The 27,149-nt window shown below is 37.5% G+C and overlaps 1 protein-coding gene and 1 long non-coding RNA gene across 3 annotated transcripts in view; one reads left to right on the forward strand and one right to left on the reverse strand.

The window, feature by feature from the left end:
- Positions 1 to 11,280, reverse strand: part of CHMP2B (charged multivesicular body protein 2B) — a 28,700-nt gene extending 17,420 nt beyond the window's left edge. For both annotated transcript variants that reach the window (XM_059392137.1, XM_059392136.1), the window contains exon 1: positions 10,939 to 11,280. In XM_059392137.1, coding sequence (XP_059248120.1) covers positions 10,939 to 10,941 — 3 coding nt within the window. In that variant the 5' untranslated portion in view covers positions 10,942 to 11,280. The remainder of the gene's footprint in view (positions 1 to 10,938) is intronic.
- Positions 11,281 to 11,286: 6 nt separating this feature from the next.
- Positions 11,287 to 24,188, forward strand: LOC132012299 (uncharacterized). Its single transcript, XR_009402580.1, has 4 exons — positions 11,287 to 11,405; positions 14,996 to 15,146; positions 21,222 to 21,275; positions 23,352 to 24,188. It is a non-coding gene; the product is annotated as an uncharacterized LOC132012299 (long non-coding RNA).
- Positions 24,189 to 27,149: the final 2,961 nt, after the last annotated feature.

Here is a 27,149-nt window from a genome sequence, read left to right on the forward strand (position 1 = left end):
ATCCAAAGGAGATACAGAAATGGCCAATAAATACAAAAAGGAAGATGCTCAGCATCATTAGTCATAAGGGAAAGGAGAGATACTACACACACACCAGAATGGCTGTAATGAAAAAACAAAAATGGAAAAATGCAAGTGTTAATAAGGATGTGAAGACCGGTACCCTTATATATTGCCAATAGGAATGTAAATTGTTTCAGACACTGTGGATAACAATTTGGTGCCTCCTCAAAAAGATAAACATAAAATTACCATATGACCCAGCAATTCCACTTCTAGGTATTAGAGAGATGGAGTGTAAAAAGAAAGGAAGTACTAATACATACTACAACGTGAATATCCAAAACCTCCAAAATATCATACTAAGTGAAAAAGCCAGATATAAATGGTCACATTTTATGACTTGTTCATATGAAATATCAAATTATATAAGTCCATAAGGACAGAAAGCAGACTGGTATTTTCCAGGGGTTGGGGAGAAAAGAAAATGCTGAGCACTGCTTTACTTGTACAGGATTTTACTGTGAGGTGATGATGTTTTGGAACTAGAGGTGATGGTTATACACCACTGTGAAAGTACTAAATGCCACTGAACTGTTGTTCACTCTAAAGTGGTTAATATTATGTGAATTTCACCTCAAATAAAACAATAGAGCCAACATCCATTTTCCTTTTGCTGATGGAACATCACAACTTATTTCTACACATTCCTGTGTATAACATAAAACTTTACACAGAATAAAGATAGGCGCTTACGTTGAAGAACAGGCAGTATACTAAGAGGTTTACAACCACCACAAAGGTAAGTACTATTATCTCACTTATTTCAGAGCAGGGAATCGACATTAGGTGAGGTAATCTGTCCAAGGAAGAAACAGTACTAGGATTCATATACAGGCGGTCTGATTCCAGGGCCTCTGATTTTAACTACTGTATTATGCTGTGAAGCCTTTCAGACAAACAAGAAATAAAGTTATCAGAGACATAATCCTTATAAATATAGATCTGTATTAATAAAAATATACAATGAAAAACATTTCAAGTCATTACATAAGATATAACTAATCAACTACAATGACTTTCTAAATAAAAGTTACAATGCCAGAGCTCCTCCTTATAAGACATCTATTTCCCCACCTTTGCATACTCTGTTTCTCACTAACATTATATTGGTGGAGCACTGGCTGTAATTCTATTGTCACAATTTGTGTTTCCTAAGACTGCTGTAATAAATATCAAAGACTGGGTAGTTTAAACAAGAGAAACTAATTTTCTCACAGATCTGGAAGCTCGAAGTCCAAGATCAAGGCACTGGCAGGTTTGATTTTTCCCCAGGCCTCTCTCTTTAGCCTGCACATGGCTGCCTTCTTGCTGTGTCCTCATATGGCCTTTACCGGAGTGGCCCATCCCTGGTGCCTCTTTCCTCTTCTTATAATGTCACCCTCCTATTGGATTAGGGCTTTGCCTTCATAATCTCATTTAACCTCAATTACCTCTTTACATACCTTATCTCCAAATACAGTCACATTTGGGTTAGGACTTTAACATATGAATTTTGGAGCATACAATTCGGTCCACAGTACACATTATCTTTCCTCTGGTATCTGTAGACACTGAACAGCAAAGTTCTCATTTCCCTAGATTTAAAAGCAATCATCGGCCTTTTCATCCTCAATACTCCCAATTTTCTTCTTTTGAACTTAGCATACTATCTTGCCAAAGCCAATGAATTGGTATAAAAACATTCACCATTTACCCTACTCTTTCAACAGAAAATATATTTTGTATTTAAAACTATGAAATTATAATGAACTCTGGAGTATAACATCTTGGTGTACTGACAACTTCCTAAACTCATCTAGCATGAAATGAAATGGTAACAATGAGATAGTGATGAGGATCTTCTAAAGCCACAGAGTACAGAAGTGAAAAAGAAGCCACCATACTGACAAGCCAAATTGTGATCAAATAACTGACACAGATGCAAAGCAATCGCTGAAAGCCTTGACTGCTAAGATTTCGAATTCTATCAATATATATTTTCTCATTATAGGGTGGTATCATATATGATAAAAAGCATATATTTGATCTTTGTCTTAAGTTCCTGGCACAGAACTCCTAAAACCCTTGGAATTTCCTTAGTGGTAGGAATATCTTTTAACTCAAGAAAGGGTATCCGTAGGTAGTTTCTGGAGGGGACTGGCTACCAGAAAGACCAAATGCTTGAATAGAGGGTAGGAAGTTCAGCATCGCTCCCCTCAACTGACCTCAGGAGAAGGGAGTGGAACTGAAGACTGGGTTATAAAAACTCCTGAATAAAGATATTAGGACAGCTTCTGGGTTGGTGAAAAACATACTGATGTGCTGGGAGAGCAACATGCTTGAAAAGGGCATGAAAGCTCTGTGCCACTTGCAGCCTCCAAAACTTTGCTTCCATTTGGCTATTCCTGAGTTCTAACAGTTATCAAACTGTGGAGGAAGTTATGGGGACTCTAGAATTTACAACTGGTTAGTCAGAAGTACTCGTGGCCAACTGGGACTTATGACTCGCATCCAGGATGAGGACAGTCCTGGAGGCCTGAGCCCTGAACTTGCGGTGTCTGTGCTAACTCCAGAGTGTGAGGATTGACTGACTTTTTGGACCCAACAGTTGATGTCAGAGAATGAGAGCAGAAAATAGATATAGCCATCTCTGTTGGGAAAACACTACTTATGACACGAAATTTTACCAAAACATGTACCTTAATCAAAATAGTTTTACTTCTCTTTTCTTAATTTTATATAACTATGTGTACCATAACTGTCACAGTACATTAGAGAAAGAAAAATAAAGAAAATTAACTACTGCATATTCCATAGCCCCATAGTTAATAGACATATTAATATTTAAACAGTTCTAAGCTATAAACTGAGAGCACCTAATGTTGCATACTAAAATATAGTCATAACACATTAAAACATATTATGGTAAGTAAGAAAAGAGAGTAAAACATTTTCTTCATATAAGATGATAGGCATAATCCTACAAAACAAACATATTACTCTCAACTTTTTTTTTAATAAAAGCAATCCCTATGTTAAATCCACATTTAATGATTTGGTCTCCTAGATAATTCAGAGGGACTAATAACAGATTCTAAGACACTTTTAATGTTTTTAGGCCAAGTTTATTTTCCATTATATTTATTTTTTGGTAGGTTGGATTTCCTCCCAAGATTACAAGCACTTTAAGAGCAAGGAGCACAGTATTTTCTTTATTCTACTTGTATTCCCACCACACTTCATGCCAACTACTACCCCAATGTGTATTTAGCAGTGATCTGCAAGAGTACAAACATATTTAAATGTAGAAGAATGTGTCTTACAGGCATAGTTAATACATTTCTTTAAGATGTATAATAAACTCCACTGGTTACCAAGAAAGATGGTTGATAATGTAACCATGAACCTTGACTATGTCAGATCTCTTTATACAGGAGAAAAATAAAACACTGTAATAACCAGGTATTTCCCTAATAATTTTCTGCTTTTCCCTTTTTTCATTCCAAGTCAAGACAATGACAGAAACATGTACTGGGTATTACTGAATCTAGGAGATAGAGTGCTTGGCTCCTGTCCATCCCTGCTTCTTTCTCTAGGCAAAAGAATATGCCCAAATTTTTATATTCTAGCAATTCATCTACCTTGTGGGGTTGCTGTGAAACACTTCATAATAGGTGGTAATAAAGAACTTTCACATTGTGAAAATGGCAATGATACATATCTGTGACTATGATATGTTCTTTGCTACCATTTGGTGAGGCAGAAAAGAGTCCAGAGGCCGCCCCAAACCACCACCCTCTTTCTCACCCATACCCAGCACAACACTTAGAAGACACCCAAGCCAGCTCTACTATAGGCATTAAAAGCCTAACTTAAGCCTTTCAGGCTCTTTTTTACTGAGTGAAATATATATACATATATCACAGACTCAAATTTTGGACTTAAGATACAGAGAGAAAAGGTCATTCTGCTCTCCTTAGTTCTGAATCAATAAGCTCTATCTGCTTACAGGAAAAAAAAAAGTCAGAAAATAAAAAATAAAAACAAAAATAAAGGGGGTCTCCATATAGTCCAGCCTAGCTTACTAGAATTCTCTACTGGGGTTTGAGGCGAGGCCCCAACTTGAATTATGGCTGTCCTTCCTGGCCCTGCTTATTTACATATAATTTGCACATTTAAGGATTAAGGCAAAAAGTAATTATCAACTCTAAATACAGGCATTCATTTCTTTTTGAGTTATATGTTAAATATGTTTAAAGTGCCTTTCCTTTGGGGAAAAGGAGGTGGCCCATCTCAAGCTTACAGAGTAGTTCAGTTTTCTGCCCCAGGAGCCTTGAGGCACTGGTGTACTAGACAGCATCCACTCCACCATATACAGGTTTTGTTCTTTGCTATAAGGTTATGTTTACTCTAAGGCCAAGACATTTTAATCTAATATATCATATTTTCTGCTTTTAAATGTATTTCTTTAAAAAAATCCATACATTTTTATTGCCTATCAGTTATCCTAAATCCAGTGATCACAGGGATTGAAATAAGAGCACAGAATAAGTAAGGCATATCCTGCGTTACCATTTTTATTAACTTGTTTTGGAGATTAAGACCTGAGAAGACAGGGAGCTTCTCCTTTAGATTTTATCTGCAATCTCTGCAGCAGCTGGGAGTGGAAGCAGTGGGTCTGCAGCGCTGGAAAGGCAGACTAATGGGTTATTAGCTACATCCTGATCCTTACTGAACAGAAGAACCACCTGTGTGAAGGGGGTGTGATGGAGCTCACCCAACAGTAAAGAGGAAAGGCATCCTGACTATGCCGGGATGTACTAGCATCTGGGGTGGATGAGAAGAAGAAAACTGCAAATGGTACAAATTCAAACGCTAAAGGGTAAGAAAGAAACATTTAAGGCCCTTTCCTGAAAAAGGGGGCTCTGGGAACCAAAGTTACTGACAGGCAGAGGGAAAATGACAATGAGAGGAATGGGTGAGGGAGGAATCAGAACTTGGAATGTAAGCAAATGTTTCAAGGGTTTGGAAACTATGCATCAAAAATATCAGGGAGGAATGGCATCAGCTTAATTAACCAGTTCTGATACACGGTAAAGAAAAAATAAGAACAAAAAACAACTAGGGGGAAACTGAAAGGATTGTGGAGGATTGTGCCAACAGATTTCTCCTACATACAGTCCTGGGAGCCAACCAGCCATTTAAAAACTAGGCTGAAGTTGAAAAACTCAGCAGGACTTTCTTGGAAAAAGGAGATGGAATACTAAAGAGAAAATAGGAGTCTAGCCTTATGGTAGCATGAAAGGAATGCTCCCCACCCTCCCTCCAGTAAAATCTCAAGTCACTCAAATACTGAGAAATTCATTCAGATTAGTTTATTAGTAAAATATCAGTGTTTTCCAGAGCTGAAGGAAGGTCTTCATATGGGCTCTATGTTAGTAGATCTTTAGGTCTCATGTGGTCCTCAAAGACACAGGCTTTGGTACCATCATCAATAACAGCTTCAGTTCAGGAAATTGTGAGAAAGCATTTTCTCACTTTAGATAAAAGTGGGAACAAGAAGGAAAGATCCTATAAAAGGGAAGTTTCACAGACCTATGGACTTGAAGGTAGAAAATAGTAGCATGAAAAGATATACCACTCTTTGGGGTCATGCTAGGGATGCAGAAATACAAAGGGGAGACATTTTCCTACAGAAATATCCACGGATGGTATCCATCCATCTCCATACCAAAAAGAATGGAGAACTTTAACTCAGAAAAATTCTCAAAAGAGAGTACTGTGCTTCTGAATGAATCCCACGTTCAATTATTTTTCTTTGGTGTGCCAAGATTGTAGGGGCCAAACAGCAAGTAAAATGTGAGTTTTTAAATATTCAGAATAATAAGCACTAAGGGAACACACAGCATCCTAGGGAAGACCTAGGTATATAACAGGTAGCACCAGACTGTTCTATCTTATTTGGAAGAAAGTAGAAGAGTTCTGGAGGGGATTCAGTTATATAGATGGTAGATTTTCTTCTCTCTTAAGATAACACAAATGTCTCAACTTCCCTTTGACAGGAGATGAATCCCAAGTTAGTCAAAGCTTCACACATCCTGAACCCTGGACTACTAGCACACATGTATACAATCCCAATACCGCCAAAACCAAGAAGCTTGCTCCTCTTCTATCAGTAGGGTTCCTCAAATTTTGTCTAAACTTGCATGGAGGTGGCAGTGATACATGGATGTAGATTATAATAAGCTCTGAATGCCGGAAACACTGCTTTGGGTTAGTAAATACTATTATTTTCAAATTTTGTCTCTAAACGATAAACTGCTCCAGAGATACTTCCATGTATGCTGAAGAGACTCTGCTACCTTGCATAAATGCAATTTAGGAAAAACTCTGAATAAATATAATCCAACTTTGGAAGTACACAAGGATATCCTTTAGTTCCATGAATGCAAGTCAGGAAGCAGAGGCTTAAAAAAAAGGAAGTGAGATACTTAACACAGTTTGAGGTGGCATCGGAGAAAAGTTCTCAGAGAAGAAAAACACCTGACATAGTACAGGTTAGCCAGACGAAGGAAAAAGATGGTTCTATGCATATGGACATCATGACCAAAAATATGTCAGAGAGAGAAAGAGTTTGGTATGGTATGTCCTGATGAATATAAGGACAATACTGCTGAACAGTAAAATGTTCAGATACATGACAGGAAGAAGGGACCAGATCAAGAAGGCCACATGTGCCTTATTAAAGAGCTCTCATTGATCGTGTTGGTACCAGTGATATAATAAAGGGGTTTACACTGAGGAGTAGCATAGTCTGATTTGGGTTTTAGGTAGATCAAATCACAAGGCAACTCTGTAGATGAACAACTTAAGAGTTATGAAGCTACAGAAAGAAAAGCAGAAGGTGATGTAATAAAATTACAAGAAAAATGGGATCTGTATTAGAGCAGGAGTTGTAGGCAAACAGTGGAAAATCATGTGTGTCAAATATTTAAGAGGCAAAAGGAGCAGAACGTGGTAATTAATTAAAGGTAGGAGGCAATATCAAGACTTGGCAACACTGGAAGAGGAAACTCAGGAAAGGAACTGACTTAAAGGAGATGGTGGTGAATTGTTTAGAATCTCTTCAGATTGGGGTACTTTGGGACCTCTAGGTAGAGATACTCAGCAAATCACTGGTCTGAATCTCAGAAAAAAAGAACTAGAGTTACAAATTTGGTATCTATCAGCACTTAGGTAATAACTAAAATACTAAGACTTTGGATAAGATCATGCAGGGAGAGAGTGTACAGTTAGAAAAGTGGCAGCCCAAGATGGAAGCAAGGACAACACTAACATTTAGGAAGCAGGCTTAAAAAAAGAAAAAGGAAGGAAGGAAAAAAAAAAAAAAAAGCCTGAAAGGAGAAAGAAAAAGAGCGGTTAGAGGAATTTGAGGAAAATATTAAAGAGTTTCATGAAAGCCAAAAGAGAATTTCAATAAATAAATTATTATTAGGATCAAATGCAAAACATAGGCCCAAGAGCTGATCACTAAAAAAATGGCCATTTTGACAATCGAGGAGTTATTGATGATCTTAGCAAGATCTCACTGCTTAAGCTGTAAAGCAAACTGCCACAGAATTTGGGGGTGGTCTGAGAATTAAAGGGGTAGGAATGGGAGACAACAAGAAGAGAAAAAAGACAGTGGACAATACTTCCTAAAACACCCTGGTCAGGGGGAGAATCAGGGAAAGGAGGATTTTTCTAGTTCTACTACTATTTGAAATTAAAGTTCTACCACTGATTCCAGGGAAAAAGAGCCTGGTTCACAGATAAATGGTTACCATTACACAGTACCTACCAAAAGTTGAGAATTCCATATACTAGGAAGAACAGCAAAATAAACCGTGCCATAGGATCTCTAAAAAGAAAATATTACCAATGATAATACTCAAGGGATGATGTTCTGGTTCTGCCACTATGTGGTGTAACCTTGGGCAAATTACTTAGTCCTTTGTATCCCAATTTCCTCACCTATAAAGTGAGGATGATAGTAGTACGTATCTTCTAAATTCTCTGTGAATTAAGTATAAGATGCTGCATACAAAATGCTATCACAGTGCTGGCTTTGAAGAGGACCTCAAATTTGCCTTTACTGAGGACAAGAGACAACAATTATATAATGCTGAAAATTTTTCACTTTTTAAAAGACATATTTAGTTGTTCATTTATGACAAATCCTCATGGCATCCTGATTCACAGGTTCATAATTAGTTTCAATAAACAATAAATAGGTCACCATTAGTCTACTTGGGGGAAAAAACAATACTGTGAACACTTTAACCTATGTATATAAGTATACTTTATAAATTGGTAAAAGAAAAACCAAATACTCAATTGTAATTTCAAATTCAGAGATATCTTTATCTTCTATGGCATTGAGGTACAATTCTCATTAATTTTTGCAACAAAGTATACACTGCAGAGACTTGTTCATCTTTGTGTCAAGATGAATTAAACATAACTCTGAATAGTAATAAGTGCTGTAATGTTGTCTCCCTTTCTAATTTACAAGTGCAGTAGTCTTTAATGATATAGTATGCAACTCTTCCAGCCAATCCAAAGAGACAAAAAGATTCAATTATTCTCCAGATCTATGTGGTTACATATCTCCCTTATATATCAGAATTTCATTACTGCTGAAGCAGATAAAAAGGCAGCATACAGCAAAAGATCTTATGATCAATAATCAACGAGTCCAAGGATCTGCAAGAAATCCATAAAAATACATTACATTTCATAATATATAGCCTCATTACTGCTAAGAAGAATGCTGTCACCTTTTAAACAAAACACCTTCTTTTTAATAAAACAAGGAGTAAAAACATTAATAAAGCTCTATATCAGAATAAAAGTATAAATCTATAATTAAAATGGCATTAAGTGATCTGAACTGACATAATAATGTAAAAAAAAATCAAGTATGCAGTTTGGTAGTTATAGTAAATGTACATGGTGGCCAAATTTACATTCAGAAATTTCACATGCAGATCTTTATATCTGTAGTACAGCTCCTAGCTAAAGTCCTTAAGACTTTATTTTCACAAATAAATCTATTTAGCAAAAAACATTATTTCTTGGATAAATTAACCCAAGTGCAAATGAGTATACAGTTAAAAATCTCCACTGCACATCTTCACTTTTTTTTAAATTCTGTTCTTTACTTCAAGTACAATAGTTACTAGGCTTCCAAAAGCACCAAGAAGCACAGTGATGAGAATATAGAACTGGTATTTATATCTTTGAAAATATCTGACATATATTAAGCAATTAAAGCTGTTTGGCCTTTAATATTATGATGTTTTTAAAAATATAATTTGTAATGTCACAGTAACAAAGGTACAACTCTTTTCCTCTGTTTAGTAAATTCTCACTATATAAAACTGAAACAAAAGATAAACCTGTTCCCCCCCTGAAGTACTATACAGTAATTAGAAACCACAATACTGGTACTGAAACAGTGAAGTGCCCCCTTAAAGATTAGAAGGCATTCTCAAGTAAAATCCATCTCACATAATTGTACTATATCCTACACCAACTTGAAAGGTATGTCCAGGTACTGTAAATGGTATTTCTTAGTTAATAAAAAGTCCATAAATCGAAAAAAGGTTTTTCACCCACTCAAGGTAGGCAAAAATGCATTATGCTGTGTACTAAATCAGGACTAACATTACATTATGTGTTGAAGTGAGGGGGAGAGTGGCAGAGAAAGAGTGATGTCTTTGTTATCCTCCCCAAAATAGTGTTGCTGGCACTGGAACAGTCAATACAAAGGAATGAAGGAGTTACCCCAGGTCTGGACTCAGCACCCTGTTTGTACCAATCACTGTCTAGCTACCACTGCTCCTTTTGTGGCTGGGTTAGATCCTTACAAAGAAGTGATTCTTTGGTTGAACCAACAGCAACCTAGACTCAACATGTAATAGGAAACAGAATTTTTAAGTTACTTGAATGAATTTGATTCCTGGTGGCAGTCAATGAATATATCAAGAGTAATTAATCAGTGTTACATATACATATTACAGTAATTGCTCATAAACACCAATGTGTAGATTTCTCTATTCATTTTTCCCCTTAATATGACACTGAACTAAATGCCTGAAACCATGCCAAATATATAAAAATGTAAACTTCTATGCAGATAATACATACCACATCTTACTTGAGACAGCAAAAGATAATCACAGGGAAGGAAAAATACATTATGAAAACTAAACTCAAGGCACTTCCCTTTGGTTTCTCTAATATTTCTCCTGGAGTCAGTAAAGAAGCAGTTGTTTCACATCTCTCTTGATGGGATACTCTTTAAGGGCAAGTCGACCCCGACCCAGGTTCATTTTCTAACTGGAGCCTGTTATCCCCTCCCCCAGCTGAACAGTTTTCCTGTTTGTAAGCCTGTATAAGTCATACAGCTCCAAACTGAAGAAGCAACAAACCAACAGATGAAACCAACAAGAAATGCATCAAATCACCGTCTAATGACACTCAAGGGCCAGCAGCATCCTGACTCCTCGAAATGCTCAAGGTCTCGCTAAAGGAAAAACGGGGGGGGGGGGGGGGGGGCGGGGGGGGGAAAAGGGGGGGGGGGGGGGGGGGGGGCGCGAAAGGGAGCCGAAAAGGTGGTGTGTGTGTGTGTGTGTGTTACAGAGAGAAGCAGCCAGATTATTCAGGTGAGGATGAGGTGTGGCGAGTCGGCAGAGATGGGGAAGCAGAGAAGTGACGCACGAGGGCGGTCACCTGTGGGGCCACTTGATCCAGCCCCGCCCCCAGGGACAGCTGAAAGAACCGTGGCCGGAAGCCCCCAAAACACGCCAGGGAAACGCAGAGCAGGGCCCCTTTGGCCCGGCCTGAACTCACCATCCACGGTTTTCTTCTTGAAGAGAGACGCCATGGTCAGGGACCGCGTCTGGGCTGCCCGGCTCGGCCCGGTCCGGTCCGACCCCGGCTGGGAAAGCACAGGAGGGAAAGGACAGGCCCTAAGAGGGTTTGATGTGGCGGAGCGAAGGGCAAAAGAAGAGGGTGGGGTCTCCAGACAGGACCTGCGGAAGGCGGGTATCCGCGAAGCCTGCCGCAGCGGAGTCGCCCCGGGCTCAGGTGACCGAGAACTAAGACACTTTTTGGAGAAGTCACTTCTAGGCGGCGCCTGCGCATTAGGCGCAAGCGCCTGCGCACTGCGGCGCCTGAAGCTGCTGCCTTTGCCCTTACCTCAGCTGTTGCCCGCTCTTCCAGTGTGCGGGGTCGCGGCGTGGCGTGTCCGGCAGGGGCTTGCGGTGGCAGCAGAGCGTGGAAGACCGTCGGCGGTGTCGGGAAGCTTCTCTCTGCGGGTTCGTGGGGGCATTCTAACAGAGATGAGCCTTGGTTAGCCCTCTCTTCCTTTCTTGGAGGAAGCTGGAAGTGGGGGTCTCCAGCGTCTTAGGACAAGTGTGGGTCGTCCCGGAACCAGTTGGTTTACAACCATCCCGTTGCTGTCAGTATCGGTACTTTCATAAGTGCAGGGGTTGGTTGATTGCCGAGCTGTGGTCCGAGCCCTGGCGGTGTTTCCGAAGTTCACGTTCTTTTCCGCCCTGACTCGTCAGCAATCTCCCGGGCGCTCACCCGCGTAGCCCCCTGTGGGTCCGGAGGCGTTCACCTGCCTGGCAGGGCCCAGGGTGCCGACCACCCGGTGTGTCTCTGGGAATCCTGTTCCTAGGCTTGAGAATGGCGGGGAACGGAAGGAATAGGGAACAATTTTCTGAATGCAACACTATTTACTATTCTTGGTCGGAAACAACAACAAAAAATCCCCCCATGTTTGTATCCTGGCTTAAACGTCTCCAATTCTGTTTCTTAAAAATTTTCGATTTCTTGTAATTGTTCAGGAAAAATTCATGAGTATACTGTGAACCTATTAGAATGCTATATAGCTGGATCTTGGTGCTTAAGGTGGGGAGAGGAGCCCCTAAAGGAAAAGCATAATAAATTATTTAAAGAATACTTGTGAATATAAGCATAAATATGGAAAACATAGTCTTTGGAGCAAGACCTTAAGTTCATTGTTTTACTTCATTCTGTGTGTGTGTGTACACACATACCTCAGTTTAATATATTATCTCGCTATTTAAAATCTTAATTCTGCTGTGAACTTTTTTCCTTGCAATCTGTTAGAGCCTTAAGAAATACTTGTCTCCTACAGGATAAAAATAGTAGTAGCCTTTGTTTCATGGCATTTCTGCCAGGGAAAACACTCCAGTAATAGTGTCAATACTATTAGTCACCTCTGGCTTTATGAATCATGTCTCAAAGATTTCTAAGTGTTTGTGGGAGTCAGAATTTGCTTCCCCATTTTTTTTCTCATCTCAAAGTCCTCAGGGCCACTGATAATCCTACTGTTGTGGCTAGAATGTAGCTAAGAGACTGCTCAGGAGAACTTTCTCAGAATGACATGGTAAAATGCAAAGTATAATTGTCTCATTCATCCTCAAATTATTCTAGATATTACGGGACAAGTACGGAAATGGGGAAAAAATGTAAACAAGAACATGTAGGCTCTGCGCGTAAGGCTGGCCTTTCTGGCGAAAACTCTGAGGCAAAAGGCGGTTTACCCTGGCTGCCTGTTGTAATGAATGGCACTGAGCTGTGCTTGAATGCATGAGAGGCAATAAGCTGTTATGTGTGTAGTAAGCGTACTCCTCCCTGCAGCAGTCACCCTTGTTTTATTACTCCTATACAATCCCCCCCACTGACCCAATTGTAACAGTTGGGAAAATGCCAAAATACTTAGCAGCAACCATATGGAAGACCCTCCAAAAGTGCACAGCAGGAGCTAAAGACAGGGCTTGTTCATTACAATAAAGACAAAATAAAAATATGTAGTATTTAAACTCAGCACTCTAATAGCTTGATTCTCCCATAGTTTGAAGCAGGCGGAAATTAGCTGATATGCACCGGACTGGCCAGCATTCACTCTGATTAGTTGGCAACCAAACTGTACCCGTTTATATTTTGTATCTCACTCCTAATTTAAAGGGTATGTATACTTTAATATAGCTGAGAAGCTGAGACTTAGGACACCATGGAACCAAAAACTAGAATACATGGGTATTTTTCATTCCTTTAAGACCATCACCATAAATGAAACAAAACACAAACAAAAACCCGCACCATCATCACAAGCAAACTCACTGAATCAGTAAAACACCTATATAAGCATGATGGGTAGAGAAAACCTTTCAGTTGTATTCTTATACACTCATTAAGAAATGATGAATTAATAACCTATGGTCACATCATTTTGACCCAATGCTCTTCTTACAAATTGCTCAGATAGCAAAAAAAAAAAAAAAGTACTTATTACACACCTAATGCTACATTCCATGCTATAGACAGGGGACATACCAGTGAAGAAACAAATCCGGTTCCTTTCCACTCTTCTCTTACCCACCTTTCTACCAGGTTTTTCATCTTTTCTCATTCACTTGCCACAATTCTGACACCAATTCCAATATGTGTGTATTTTTTCCCCCGACATCAAGCAAGTCTCAGACACCAGCTAGGTGTTCTATGATTCAACTCCATTCTGACACTCTCTTCTTGGAGATTCCACAGGTTAAAGTTTCAGTCTTATGGACTGCCCCCGCTTCAGATGTCAATCACAAATCCAGGTTGTTACTTGTGCTTCTGAATAACTAGCTAACAATCAGAAAATCCCATACCCTTCCCTCCAACCCCCGCCATAGGTTTGAATAATTTGTTAGATGGGCTCACAGAACTCCGGAGCCCTGTTTATTCAATAGATTGCTGGTTTATTGCAAAATATATAAAGGATACAAATCAACAGCCAGAAGAAGAGATACTCAGGGCAAGTTTCTGAATGCAGGAGTTTTTGTTCCTTTGGAGTTAGAAGCCCCAGCACAGTATCATATAGAGGCATATGATTTCACCAACCTGGAATTACCCTCAACCCTGTCCTATTGGGTTTTCACAGACGCTTTGTAACATTGCATGACTGATTAAATCACCAGCCAGTGGTGACTCAATTCCATCTCGAACCCCTCTCTACTCCCCAGAGGTTGCAGAGATGGGACTGAAATTTCCAGTCCTCTAATCACATTATTGGTTCCCTTAGTGACCCGCCCCCATCCTTAAATGTTTACTAAAATTGACCCCATAAAGTCAACATAAAGTCAAGTGTGTTTGAAGAGGATTTGTCATGGATATCGTCACTTAGAAAATTCCAAGGGCTTTAGGAGTTGCGTGCCAAACAGGACAAAGATCAAATATTTATTTCCTTTTATAAACTACAATATCACACTTGTCTATCACAGAGAAGCAGGTTTTGGCTCATTGTAAGAAAAAGAGCTATTCTGGGGCACCTGGGTGGCTCAATGGGTTAAGCCTCTGCCTTCGGTTCAGGTCATGCTCACCTCTCTCCCTCTCCCTCTGCCTGCCTCTCTGCCTACTTGTGATCTCTCTCTCTTTCAAATAAATAAATAAAATCTTTAAAAAAAAAAAAAAGAAAAAAGAAAAAAGAAAAAAAGAGCTATTCTACAATGGGATGAGTGCTGCCTGAGTTATTAAGTTCCTTGTCAAGGAACTGTTCGAAGAGGAGCAGGTTGTTGTAGACAGCATTCTTAAAGGAATCAAAGGCTTGATGAGAAAGTTTCTAAGGTTTCTTTAAAATCTAAAATTTATTTGGCTAACATAGAGTTCAAGCCAAATACCTTGGTGTATTGTGTTTTACACCCTACAGATAATACTACCAAATCCTGTTGGCTTCACCTTTAAAGTTATTATAAAGCCAAAAAGATATAGTATTTCATCATTTGGAACCATCCTGATTCAGGTAACATATATCTCTCATCTGGATCATCAGCTATGTTATTTCCTTGCATCTGTCCTGACCTCATTCCACTTTTGTCTCAATATAATATTGCAGGATTTCTTTTCCTTCTTTCTGTGCCTGTGGTTCCTGGCCACGCCACTTTGAAGAATGAAGAAGTAGACAAGATAGAGTACCGGGCAGCGAAGCAAGGTTTACTTAGAGTAAAACAAGGTTGACTGAGTGGTAATACAAAGCTCCCAAAGAGGTAAGGGACCCAAGGGGTTGCCACTAGAGTTTCTAAATCTAGGGGGTTTTATGCAATTATTGGAGAACTGTTTTAGTTTGATTAATCCTCCCTATGCTCTCATTCAATTGGGTTTTTGTCATCTACCTATCATTCGGGGAAGGGTGGAGGGCTCCTTACCAGGTGGTGTAAAATCCTTTTAAGACTGATTTCCTCTTAGGGCAGGGGGAGCCCCTTGCCCCTACCTCCCTTTCTTCCAACTATCCTTTATCAGTAGCAGAGTGGTCCTGTTAAAATACGGTTAAAATATGGATCAAATCATGCTGTTCTGTTCCTCAAAAAAGATCAATGTATTCCCAATACTTAGGTCTGGAGCTCACGCACATGTGTGCATGTGCACATACACACACACACACACACACCCCCCTGTTCTACAGACTAAACTTCTGTTGTTTATTCATAAATGTCCAAATTTTTACCGTCCATGTTGCCCTCCTAATTATTTGCTTTCATTATGTGTCACTCCGGTGGAACATAACTATTTAGATGCGATCTTAGAATTATACTATCCATTCCTGCCCTTGTTCCGTATACTGTATTTCTGACAGCACTCCCTTCAAGTGCATTAGCATTCTTGGAATCATATCAAACTTTTTTAGTCAAGTAAAACTTTGGCATTTTTTAAGAAATACAAATTCCTGCTTAGTCCTCCCCATCCTCTATTTCTTTTTTTCTTAAAGATTTCATTTATTTATTTGACAGAGATCACAAGTAGGCAGAGAGTCAGGCAGAGAGAGAGAGGGGGGAGGCATGCTCCCCGCTGAGCAGAGAGCCCCATGCAGGGCTCGATCCCTTGACCCTGAGATCATGACCTGAGCCAAAGGCAGAGGTGTAACCCACTGAGCCACCCAGGTGTCCCAACCCCATCCTCTATTTAATTGATGGATAATTTTAACCTAAAAAGCTAAAAACAAAACATTTCGTGCATCACTAGAGACATCTATTCATCTTTGTGTTTACTCAATCAATTACTAAGTCATCAAGGTTTTATTTAAATTTCAGTTTTAAGACCATTTTGAAGATTTTTGTAATTTTTAATAAGACAGACATTTCTGTGAAAATTAAGGTAACTCATGCTATGTTTTATTCACACTTTATCAGCTATAGCAACCATAAAGATAAAAGAGATGAGTTGTGTTTGGCATAACTCATGCCTAAGGAAAAAATACTCCATATGATCAATGGTTTCTTTTTCAGGTATTAATAAAATATAATTTAATAATCCGTTTAAAATTGTTTTCTAGAGTATTTCATAACATAGTTTCCTCTTCTTTGAAAACTTGTTATTTACCATTCATTTGGTTTTACTATCTTAGGTTAAAATTTGAATGGATGCCCTTTTCTACTCTGTTGGCTCTTGATGTGTACAATGTCAAGGCTGAGAGTGCTGACTCTGGACACAGACTACGTGGGTCTATAATCAACTCTGCCACTTTTCAGCTAATTAGACTTGGGGCAAGTCACTGAACCTCTCCATGTCCATTTCATCCATATAAAATCTCCTTCATATACAGCTGTTGACAGAATTAAATAAGTTAATATATACAAAATGCCCAGATTAGACCTGACACATAATAAGCACTAACAAGGTATTACCTAATTACCTATCTTGGTATTGTTTCCAGCTTACCTTTCCATGTTTCCTCAAGAGTAATCTCTCTACTTTGAAATTCACTCAATCCTAGATACATTCACTCTATCAGCTACTCCTCTTCATTAGTCTGTTTCCTTCTCCTTAATTAAAAAAAAAAAATCTGTTTTTCTTGTCCTTTATTCTATTATTTTTATGGGAGTTGACTTGTATGTGTAACATTGTTTTTCATTATATTTATTTATTTATCTATTTATTAATTTATTTGAAAGGGAGGGGGCCAGGGGAGGGAGGGAGAAGGAGAGAGAATCTTAAGTAGCTCCGTGCCTAGCATGTGAGCCCAACGTGGGGCCCCATTTCACAACCCTGAGATCATGACCTGAGCCGAAATCAAGATTCTGGAGCTTAACTGACTGTTAAGGGGCACCCAAGTGCCCCTTGGTTTTCATTATCTTAGGAAGATTCATTACAGGCTTATTTGTATTGTTTTTTTTCTTCCTGGCATTAGCTCCTAAGCTCCTTGGGTTCAGAAAGGATGTGTTGTCATACTCTTCAATCGTTTCCCTATTGTAAGATACATATATTTTTTAAATATAACAATGCAGTAACATCTTTGTATATCTCTTGTAATATTTTTAATGGGAAAATGACAAATATATAATATATGTTATATATTACATATATGTTACATATTACATATATGTCATTTCCCCATTAAAAAATATATATAATAGAAATATAGAGAGATATATAGATAGAGATATACATATATATCTAGTATATTTGTATTGACTTGACATACTCAATTTCAAGCCTTCCTATATATGGGCATCCAACGTTATCCATCTCTATAAACAATATAGATCTAGAGAGCCCGGTTCAAAACAATAAATAATTTTGTCTAGCTCTAGGTAAGGATTTTGTGTGGATATCCCCTTTTGTATTTCCTGTTATTTGGACATACTGTAAGATATTTCGCTATTCTATTTGCTATCTTATATTTTGGTTTACATTTAATAATGCTAGTATCAGGGTGCCTGGGTGGCTCAGTGGGTTAAGCCTCTGCCTTCGGCTCAGGTTATGATCTCGGGGTCCTGGGATTGAGCCCCACATCAGGCTCTCTTCTCGGAGGGGAGCCTGCTTCCCCCACTCTCTGCCTGCCACTCTGCCTACTTGTGATCTTTCTGTCAAATAAATAAATAAAATCTTTAAAAAATATATTTTGAATAATGCTGGTACAAAGTATGACTTTATAAACAAAATTACGACTAACATGTCAACTTACATAGCAATAAAAAGTTTAGAAACATTGCATAGGACAGAAAGAGTCACTGGCAAAATTTTAAAATCTCTCATTTCTTACAAAAAGTAAAAAAAAAAAGACAACAGAGAAATGAAATGGCTTTTCAAAGTCCTATAGCCAGTATGAAATTGAGTCAGAATATGTGAGGACAAACTCTTTTAGTATGTTTATACTTCATAGCCCCACATAGGGTCTGTTTGTCAATTCCATTGCGACTGTAACTAGACAGGTTGTATGTGCTCAGGGGGCAGGACAGCCAAGAATGTGGACTAAGGTTGCTACTTCCAATGGTCACTCAACAGAGGCATACAAGGTTTGATTTCAGAGAAGGGTCAGCTACCTGAAGGATGCCCTGTTACCTCCCCACCTGGCTCCCCTCTCTTCTCAGTGTTCAATATCTCTTCGTGGATTCCCTCCCCCAACCCCCGCAACCTCTCCAAATTCAGAGCAGCTAGGCAGCACTTACTTTACTTGACTAAAGAAAACACTCAAACGAGATTAGCTCACACAGATGGATAATTTTTGTGCATTTAAAGCCAAGTAATGTGTGCACCATTGTCTCATGTTTCAGCGTGTTCACTATGTTTTAATGTTAAAATGTGGAATTTTTTTCCTGTAATTTCTGAATCCATGCTTTCTAGTTCCAGAAATTCACCTCATTTCTCTCTTTGTCAAATCTTGCTTTTAAAAATATATGCCATAAAGAACAAGTCAGACTAGTCAGACATTTAGTCGATGAAAAAGCTAAATGAGTAACCTAAATGCGTGTGGCTGCACATCATTGGTTTTATAGTCTAAGAGAGTTCATGTGTTATTTGGAATATGTAACAACATGATCCTTTTTGAAAAATAAAATAAACTTTGCCCTGAATTCCTCACGGTGTTAATAGTAGTTGCACATGAGTAAATCAAGACAGAATTTGTGCCCCCTGGCACAACAGAACATATGTATATATTTGCTCTTCAATCCAATAAGGACTCTAGAGTGCAGAACTACTACCACACAAAATAGAAATGAACTTCAATATAGGGGTAATGGATTTGAATCTTCAATAAAATAAACCTTAATAGCTATCTCACTTTCTATTTCAAATGAATAGAAATTTAGAGAGGCTCTGGATGTGAGGTCGTGGTAAATTAGTAAAATAATTTGCTAAAACAAAGGCATTGTGTTTTCTGTACAAATAAGGTGGCCTTTTAATAAGGCCCATTTCAAGCGACATTTTAAGCAGTCTTCTCTTCTTGGTATTGTTCAGTCTTGTTAACACTTATAGAATGGTTGCTATATAAAATAGGTGATGCTTGTTGGTAACTCAGAGGGATGTAAAAATGAAGTAGATAGGAATTTTGTTTTAAAGAATTTAGAAATCTAATAAAAATATTAATAAGGGACATTAAGAATTAGATGACAAGGGGGACACCTGCATGGCTCAGTCAGTTAAGTGTTTGCCTTTGGCTCAGGTCATGACCCCAGGGTCCTAGATCAGTCCTGTGTTGGATTCCCTGCTCAGTGGGAAGCCTGCTTCTCCCTCTGCCTACCGCTGCCACTGCTTCTGCCTGTACACTCTCTCTCTTACTGATAAATAATTTAAAAATCTTTAAAAAATAGAATTAGGTGACAAGGAAAAATATGTGGCTATAAAAACTTGGGGCTACAAACAAAAGTATGTAATTAATTGAATTTGTAACTGTAAATTTATAACTGTAAATTTCCAAAAATATTTGGAAATATTTCAGATAGCTGGACTATATAATTAATGTATTAAATTAAGAAATGTATCTTCATTTAAAAACTAGGTTAAATGTATATCTCCTTTTACATTTGTTTCTCTTAACGTTCAAGGAGGTGATCCAGTTCAAAGATGCCTAAGAGGAGATGAAACATTAAAACAATTTTGAAAATAATTTTAGACATTTTTGACACAAAGAAATATAAGAATGTCCAAAGTGCAGAAGTCTGAACTTACTGATAGATAATATAGTAATGATAAATAACACTTGATTGTATATAATGTTCAGACTCCTAGAGATGACTTGGTTCAATAGGAGGACTGCTTTCTTTGCCTTCTCCACTTCTACTGTAATTGTGAGAATTATAGTTTAGGCTACAAAGCCACCATTTCAAAATATAAAATTAAAATTAAGAATTTAATATTACACATTATAAAATTTTAAGATAATCATTCATAAACGAAGACCTGGATATTGTTTGTTGGGCTCTTCTTGTTAATGTTTTTACACCTAGTTTTGGGATTTCTCTCTTCTGAGACTAACTTTGATAAGATTCTTTAGATAACACAATCAATAGTCATTTTTAGTGATGGCCTACTCTATGTACAGTATAAAGAGATATAAAGTGTTAAGATAGGGTCTCTACCTAATTAAGAATAACCTATTTTGGATGATGACAACCAACCCTACAAGCAAAGTTACTTGTAGTAAGAGGGTTAAATTTGTAGTTAACAATACCAAGTTGATCTGTCACATCAGAACAGACTTTTATCGATTATACCAGTTTTTTTGACAATAGTTGTTGCCTCTGGAGATGTAGAGAGTCTCAAGTACAATTTGGAGATTAGTTAGCACAGGCTCAAGTTTTTAAGTGAGCCTTTTTAGAAGCTGATTTTTCCTGATCTCTCTATGGAATGTCTACCTTTTGTTTTACTACCAGAAGGATGCTGTATGAGTTTGCTATTTTTGCTCTTACAAATTAGCACAAACTTAGTGGCTTAAAACAGCTTAAATGTATTATTTTATAGTTATGGAAGCAAGGAGTCCAAAATCATCTAACTGAACTGAAATCAAAGTTTCATCAGGGCTATGTTCCTTCTGGAACCTCAAGCGGCAAATCTGCTTCCTGCCTTCCCAATTTTTAGAGGCTGACTGAATTCTTTGTCTCCTTGCCCCTTCCTCCATCTTCAAATCCAGGAGTGTCGCATTTTTAAATCTGTCTCTGACTCTGACTCTGACTCTCTTTTAAGGTCACTCATTTAAGGTCTCTCATTTAAGGTCACTTGTAATTGCATTGGGTCTCCCAAATATTCCAAGATTGCCTCCTTATTTTAAAGTCAGCTGATTAGCAACCATAACTCCGTGTGCAATTTCAATTTTTCTTTGCCATTTAACATAACATTTTCACAAGTTCCAGGCATTCGGATGTGGATACCATGAAGGGATAGCATTCTACCTGCCACAGGTGAGACTAATTTTCAAAAACAGTATGAATCATTGGTTCTGCATAACATTCTTTGGATTATTCTAGTTATAGACTGTTTTTCAATGGTACCTAACACCTCCCATAGGACTTTAAAGAGCACTGTTGACCTTACTGATATGAATATGCTATTCTTTGCTATTACTGTGCCATGGTTAGATGTGTGCAAAATGGTCATCTATCTGGCCTTCATTTGGCAGGAGTATTTTTGATTCCTTCTCATATCAGCCCTAACAGATTTCTAGAAAAGGGAGTAAAAGATATTTGGACAGAACTGACATGAAATTTTTCATTGAAACAGACTTGGTTTAATACTTTGTTCTAAATTCTCTGCCCTAGGGATATATTACATTAGTATTTAATCAAACTTTTATTTAATTGATATTTAATTTTGGACTCGAGCTGCATTCATGGTATTAACCACCAACATATTTAAAGTTTAAATAATGGACTGCTTTTTTTAATCCTTCGCATATATCTAGCACATAAGGGTCCAATAAATATCTGTTCTATTGAATGAACGATATTCAATCAAAATTTTAGGTTACAGTGAAATATATTTCAAAAATGCATACTTAAATGGCTCAATTTTATTGAAGACAAACTAGGTAATCTAGATCAAAATGCTCAATAACTTTATTCAGTCATTAATTTCTTCATGTGTTCATTCACTTATGCTAAAATTTTAGAGATAAAATGGATCTTATGGTTTATCTATTATAAGCTCTTTATTTTGCAGTATCAGGGATCCACAGCAAAAAATTGCTGAATCTGTTGGCCAGTGAAAGATTTACAGCTAGAAACTCAGATGACACAATTCTCAAACCAATGCTTGTCCTGTCTCACAGATCTGTTTTAATAAGAAAGCAGAGAATACACAAGAAGAGATAGGATCTGGGAGGCAGTCTGAGAAATCTGCAGTCCTTGTCAATACATTTAAACATCTTAACTTATGAAGAAATGACAGGATGTTCCCACCACCTTCAGTGCTGAGGATATAATTCATGCAGTTCATTGAAGCTGGTTGTGTAGATATGAGGGGACAGACCTTTGGATACACTTCTAATTCTCTTAGGTACATTTGACCTAGGAATTGTTTTCTTTGAACAAGTAATTTCTGCCATTCAATGTGGAGATTCAGGAGAGTACTCATTAATATTTTGATAAAAAAAATCTAATTTTAATGAAGACAAAATTATTCTAAGTCAGAAGCATAAATGGGCAGAGGAGAGATCTGTCCCTAAAAGGAATGATGCAGAAATGGGATTGGGATTTTGGAGATGGGATTTTTTTGATGATTTTTTTGAAGATTTTTATCCATAATCTGCTAAGAAAATGAGAAAGTGATGAAAGCAATTCCACAAACGAGTCAGGATGTACACATGTACCCAGATCACCATTTAATTTCTAAGCCATGAGAGACCATTCTTCTCACAGTTTTCTCAAACCTGGCCCAAGCTCATCTTATTTGGGGTGATGGAGTAAGGATTGAAAGAAAGAACTAGCATTTCTGCAAGGTGTATATTCTACATCTGCATTGCAGAAACTAAAAGCACAAAAATACTAAGGGCAGACATTTTAACCCCAAATTACAAAGATTCAACATACTTTAGGATATGTTTTCACACTGAAAAATAAATTACAACAGGTTTTATGTCAAGAGAATGTGTGATGACAAACTAGACATTTCCAAAATAGAAATGTTGGTCAGTTACATTATATAGTGCAAATATAAGTTATGGTTCATCTCAATCACTTAGTAATATCTGACATTATAAGAGAGGTCATTTTATCTTTCTACATTTGCCCATAATCCATTACACAGTAAAGCAGACCTAAGCATTAGGTTGTGTTACCAAAGGAGGTTGGAGACTCTTCCTTGGGGGTCATAAATATAGTTTTCCATCTGCTGGAGACTGTTTAGGTGAAACATGCCTGAAGTCAGGGGCTGGATCAGATGATCTCTGGGGGTCTCTTCCAGCCTTTTGAGTCTTTGAGAGAAATTTCTAATCAGCATGTTAATGAGTACTTTAAATTTGTATTCTGGTTTCCTTGAAGATAATTACCAGAAACACTAAGCGGAGAACAGCATTTCTAAATACCCGTTTAAAAGAAGAAGATGAAAGAAAAGAAAGAAAGAAAGAAAAAAAAAACCCACAGTGTTCTGTTGAAAGAGAGAGGAAAAAAAAAGAGATAATACAATGTGACCCACTTGATATCAAAGAAGGCAATTACCTGAGAAGGTGGTATGGTTCAGTGGTCTTGGTAACGTCTGAAAAAGACCAAGGCTACTGGATCTTTTCCCTGTTCTTATGATGTCTTGCTGTGTGACCCAGGGCAAGTCACTTGACCTTAGTTTCCTCATCTGAAAACACAAGACCCCAGGAGTTGTGCTTGATTACCTGACTAATATCAAGCTACAGGAATTAAATGAAGAATGGAATTTCATTTTGGGCTTCATCACTACTGTGGCGATGACAGATGGGAATTGTATGAATGAGGTTAGCCCCTGCGCTTCATTAACTGATGGAAAAAAAGTCTGAATGACATGGATGGTAAACTAAACTTTGAAAACCCTGGAAGAGATCTTAATTTCGATATTATACAGATGAGCATGCAGCAAAGATTTATTTTTATTTTGGTATTATGAAAAATCAATTGTGATATTATCCTGTTTCATTAATCTAGTTACTCCAGAACTGGCCCCTGGGAAAATCATGTACTAGGTTAAGTCAGTATCTCTTCTTCCTGTACTTAATTTTTAGAGAGGAGATAATCTTTTTATTAATATTGGCGGGTAGTTTTTTGTAAGTGAGAACAATATGTATGTCCAAATTACTTTTCTCCCTGTGTCCTTTCTTTCCTATTGTAAAATAAATTTAATCTGAATATTTATTCTTGTCACCAAATATGATTTTCTCTGGGTAACTAAGCTGGCATTTCCTAAACCTGGCACCTAATGTTAAATGCTTAGCTCCATGCTATTTTCAATAAAATATTTTTTTCCCACCAGAGATTATGCTTGTTTTAATAAACATACCCTAAACAAGACATCACATGAGGTAGGAATTTTAAAAACTTATGTTTTGACACAGTCTTTAAAGGAAACAAATAACAAATTAAAAAAAAAAAAAACTAAGATGATAAAAAGATGAATTGATGTTATGTTTGTGACCAAGTTTGGAAAACCGTAACATCTATACCAGATTAGAAATACATGAATTCTTCTAATAACCATTATCTATATTTCAGTACACTATATATCTCCATTAAAGTGAAAGAGCCAAATCCATCCTGAAAAAGTAGTTGGCATTTCGTTAGAGATTGCAATTATATGCAGCCTTTTGTTCACAAACACTAAAGAGAGGGCAGGGCTATCACTGGAAATACTGCTCTAACTAAAGGTTTGGGGAATCATAAATTTTGGTTCCTACTCTGCTATTCAGTTTTTAGATGGCATTATATCTTAGTCCCACCATCTGTACAGTATGAATAATCATATTTTGCTAACTCACAGGTGTGTTGTAAAGGATAGACAATAAAAAGTAACTCTGAACATATAACCATTCTCAGCGCCCTGATAATAAGGAAAACAAGTGGTTGAGAGATAAAAAACAAATGCATTGAACTTTATAATAAAATTCTGAGAATCATTTTTAAGTTCATTTAAAAAAATTTTTTTTTCTGTGATGTCTGCCTACCAAAATTTTCATAGAACTTTATTCACAAAATGTACCTCATTTGGACTTTGGCATGAAATTCCAAATGAAATGAAATTCCAAATTCCAGATCAGGTACATTTTGTGAATAAAATTTCATTGCAGAGTCTTTAAGGGACAACAAAGGAGAAATCATATCCTGAACCTACCAAGTTTTTGTATCTCTCTGTGGAGGGATCAGGGAGATTCTCACTGTAAGATTATGCAGTATTTAATGTTAAATTGCACTTCTAATTGAAGGATTGGACAATATACTTTATCAGAAGAGCAGGGACTACATCATCTATTAAGAGTTGAAAGAACACTTTTTGCTCCAGGTGTTGACATTTATTAACACACAGAAATAAAATGCCCAGGAGCCTTTGTGTCTCTGCCTTCTGAAGTTTGAATTTCGAGGATACCAAATCACTATGCCCAATTTGGTCAAGCATCTAACCCCAGATATTCAGAGTATACATACAGTCACTAAGTTCCCACTTTTGGTTATTCATGATCTATTTTCAAATATAGGAAAAATTGTTGTGAATCAAGAATCACCCCAGGTAGTGACTTTTAAAAGCAGGTTACGCAAGCAAACTGATGGCTACCAGAGGGGACATCAGCAGGGGGATGGGTGAAATAGGTGATGGAGAGTAGAGAGGGCCCTTGTGCTGAGTACCAGGTATTGTATGTTAATTTTGAATCACTGAATTCTACACCTGAAACTAATATCACGTGGTATGTTAACTAACTAAAATTTAAATAAAAACCTAAAAAAAGCAAAAGCATGTTACTGAATGTTCGCAATCTTTTGGTATAGGGGAGAAAGATAGTAACTCACACTTCCTTGTCTTCCTGCTTGAGAGAACTATTTCCTACTATTTACAACCCAATAAACACCTTTTTGTCTTGACTCCTTTACCCTCCGTAGAAGAAAATAAGGATTAAGACAGGCAGAGCCGGAAGTTGCTTGTTTTAAATTCCTTTCTTTTTATGACTTTCTGGGAGGATTTTGCCCTCAACATTACACTTTCTTTTACCAGCCTCTCTTAGTTTTTCCTTCTGTGAAATTTGAGTTTCTTAAAAGAAAATTGAGATAAGTAATACAAATAAATATGTTGAAGAGCTCTGCTTCAAGTGATAGGAAAGTCAGAAGGAAAGAGAATGTCAAATGTGGGTAGTCAAAATTGTGAATATCATGCATAGTGAATGAAAAGTCTGGGTCAGAGAAAAAGGCCATTTTGTGATTATCATTGGTGAATTGTGATTTCATTAGTGCAGTGTGGAAGTTCAGAATCCTTTGGCGTAAAGAGCAAGTGATTGTGAGAAAAAGTGAAGTCAGCAAGTATAAAATACACTTCAAAATTTTGAGAGTTCTCTAAGTAATGTAGAAAGTGAAGTCATCTATTGAGAAAGAAGTAAATGGGTAGAATTGAGAGTGGAAAACGAACAGAAGTTTTGGAAGAGTCACTGTGCTGAATTCTTTTGAAATTAACAATATTTTGTTGTTTATAAGGAACAATTTTTTCCCTAACATTTTAACAGCTGATGGCAACTTAAAATCATTGCTGACTGTCCTGATGTAACTGCTATTTCCAGCACATATGGGAACTCGATCATGGCTGTTCATACTGTCACTTAAATTGAGTTATGTGCATTGCTAAAAATGTCATCAAAAAGATTACTTACTTTGTGATTCAGTATTGAAACAATAAGTTATTTTATACTCAGAAAGGCATGTACCCAGAGCAGTGAGGCATGAATTAGATATTAATGAAGCAAATATTCATGGGGGGGGGGCGGTGGGAATGAACACAATTCTATAAATTTCTTGTAAAGAACAACCAAAAGCTTTAATGAGATCCAAGAATATAAGGCACATATATTTACTACTGAGTTGTTTGTAAAAGGAGCGGCTATCACACACCAAGCAATACAGTTGAAGGAAAGGAAAATTGCCATATACCTCAGAAGAGATGAGTGAACTTTGAAATCAATGAGAATTTGGTGTGACCAGCTGAATTATAACACAGGATTAACATTAATGTGTTTCACCTCTATTGGTCAGAAACTTCCAGCTAGTTGAACAGTAGCACTTTCACTTCCAGCCACTGATGTACTTTCTCTTCTTTCAGCTGAAGAAAACTGAGTAAATGCA

The sequence above is a fragment of the Mustela nigripes genome, chromosome 2 (genome assembly GCF_022355385.1).
Source record: "Mustela nigripes isolate SB6536 chromosome 2, MUSNIG.SB6536, whole genome shotgun sequence".
Classification (NCBI taxonomy): domain Eukaryota; kingdom Metazoa; phylum Chordata; class Mammalia; order Carnivora; family Mustelidae; genus Mustela; species Mustela nigripes.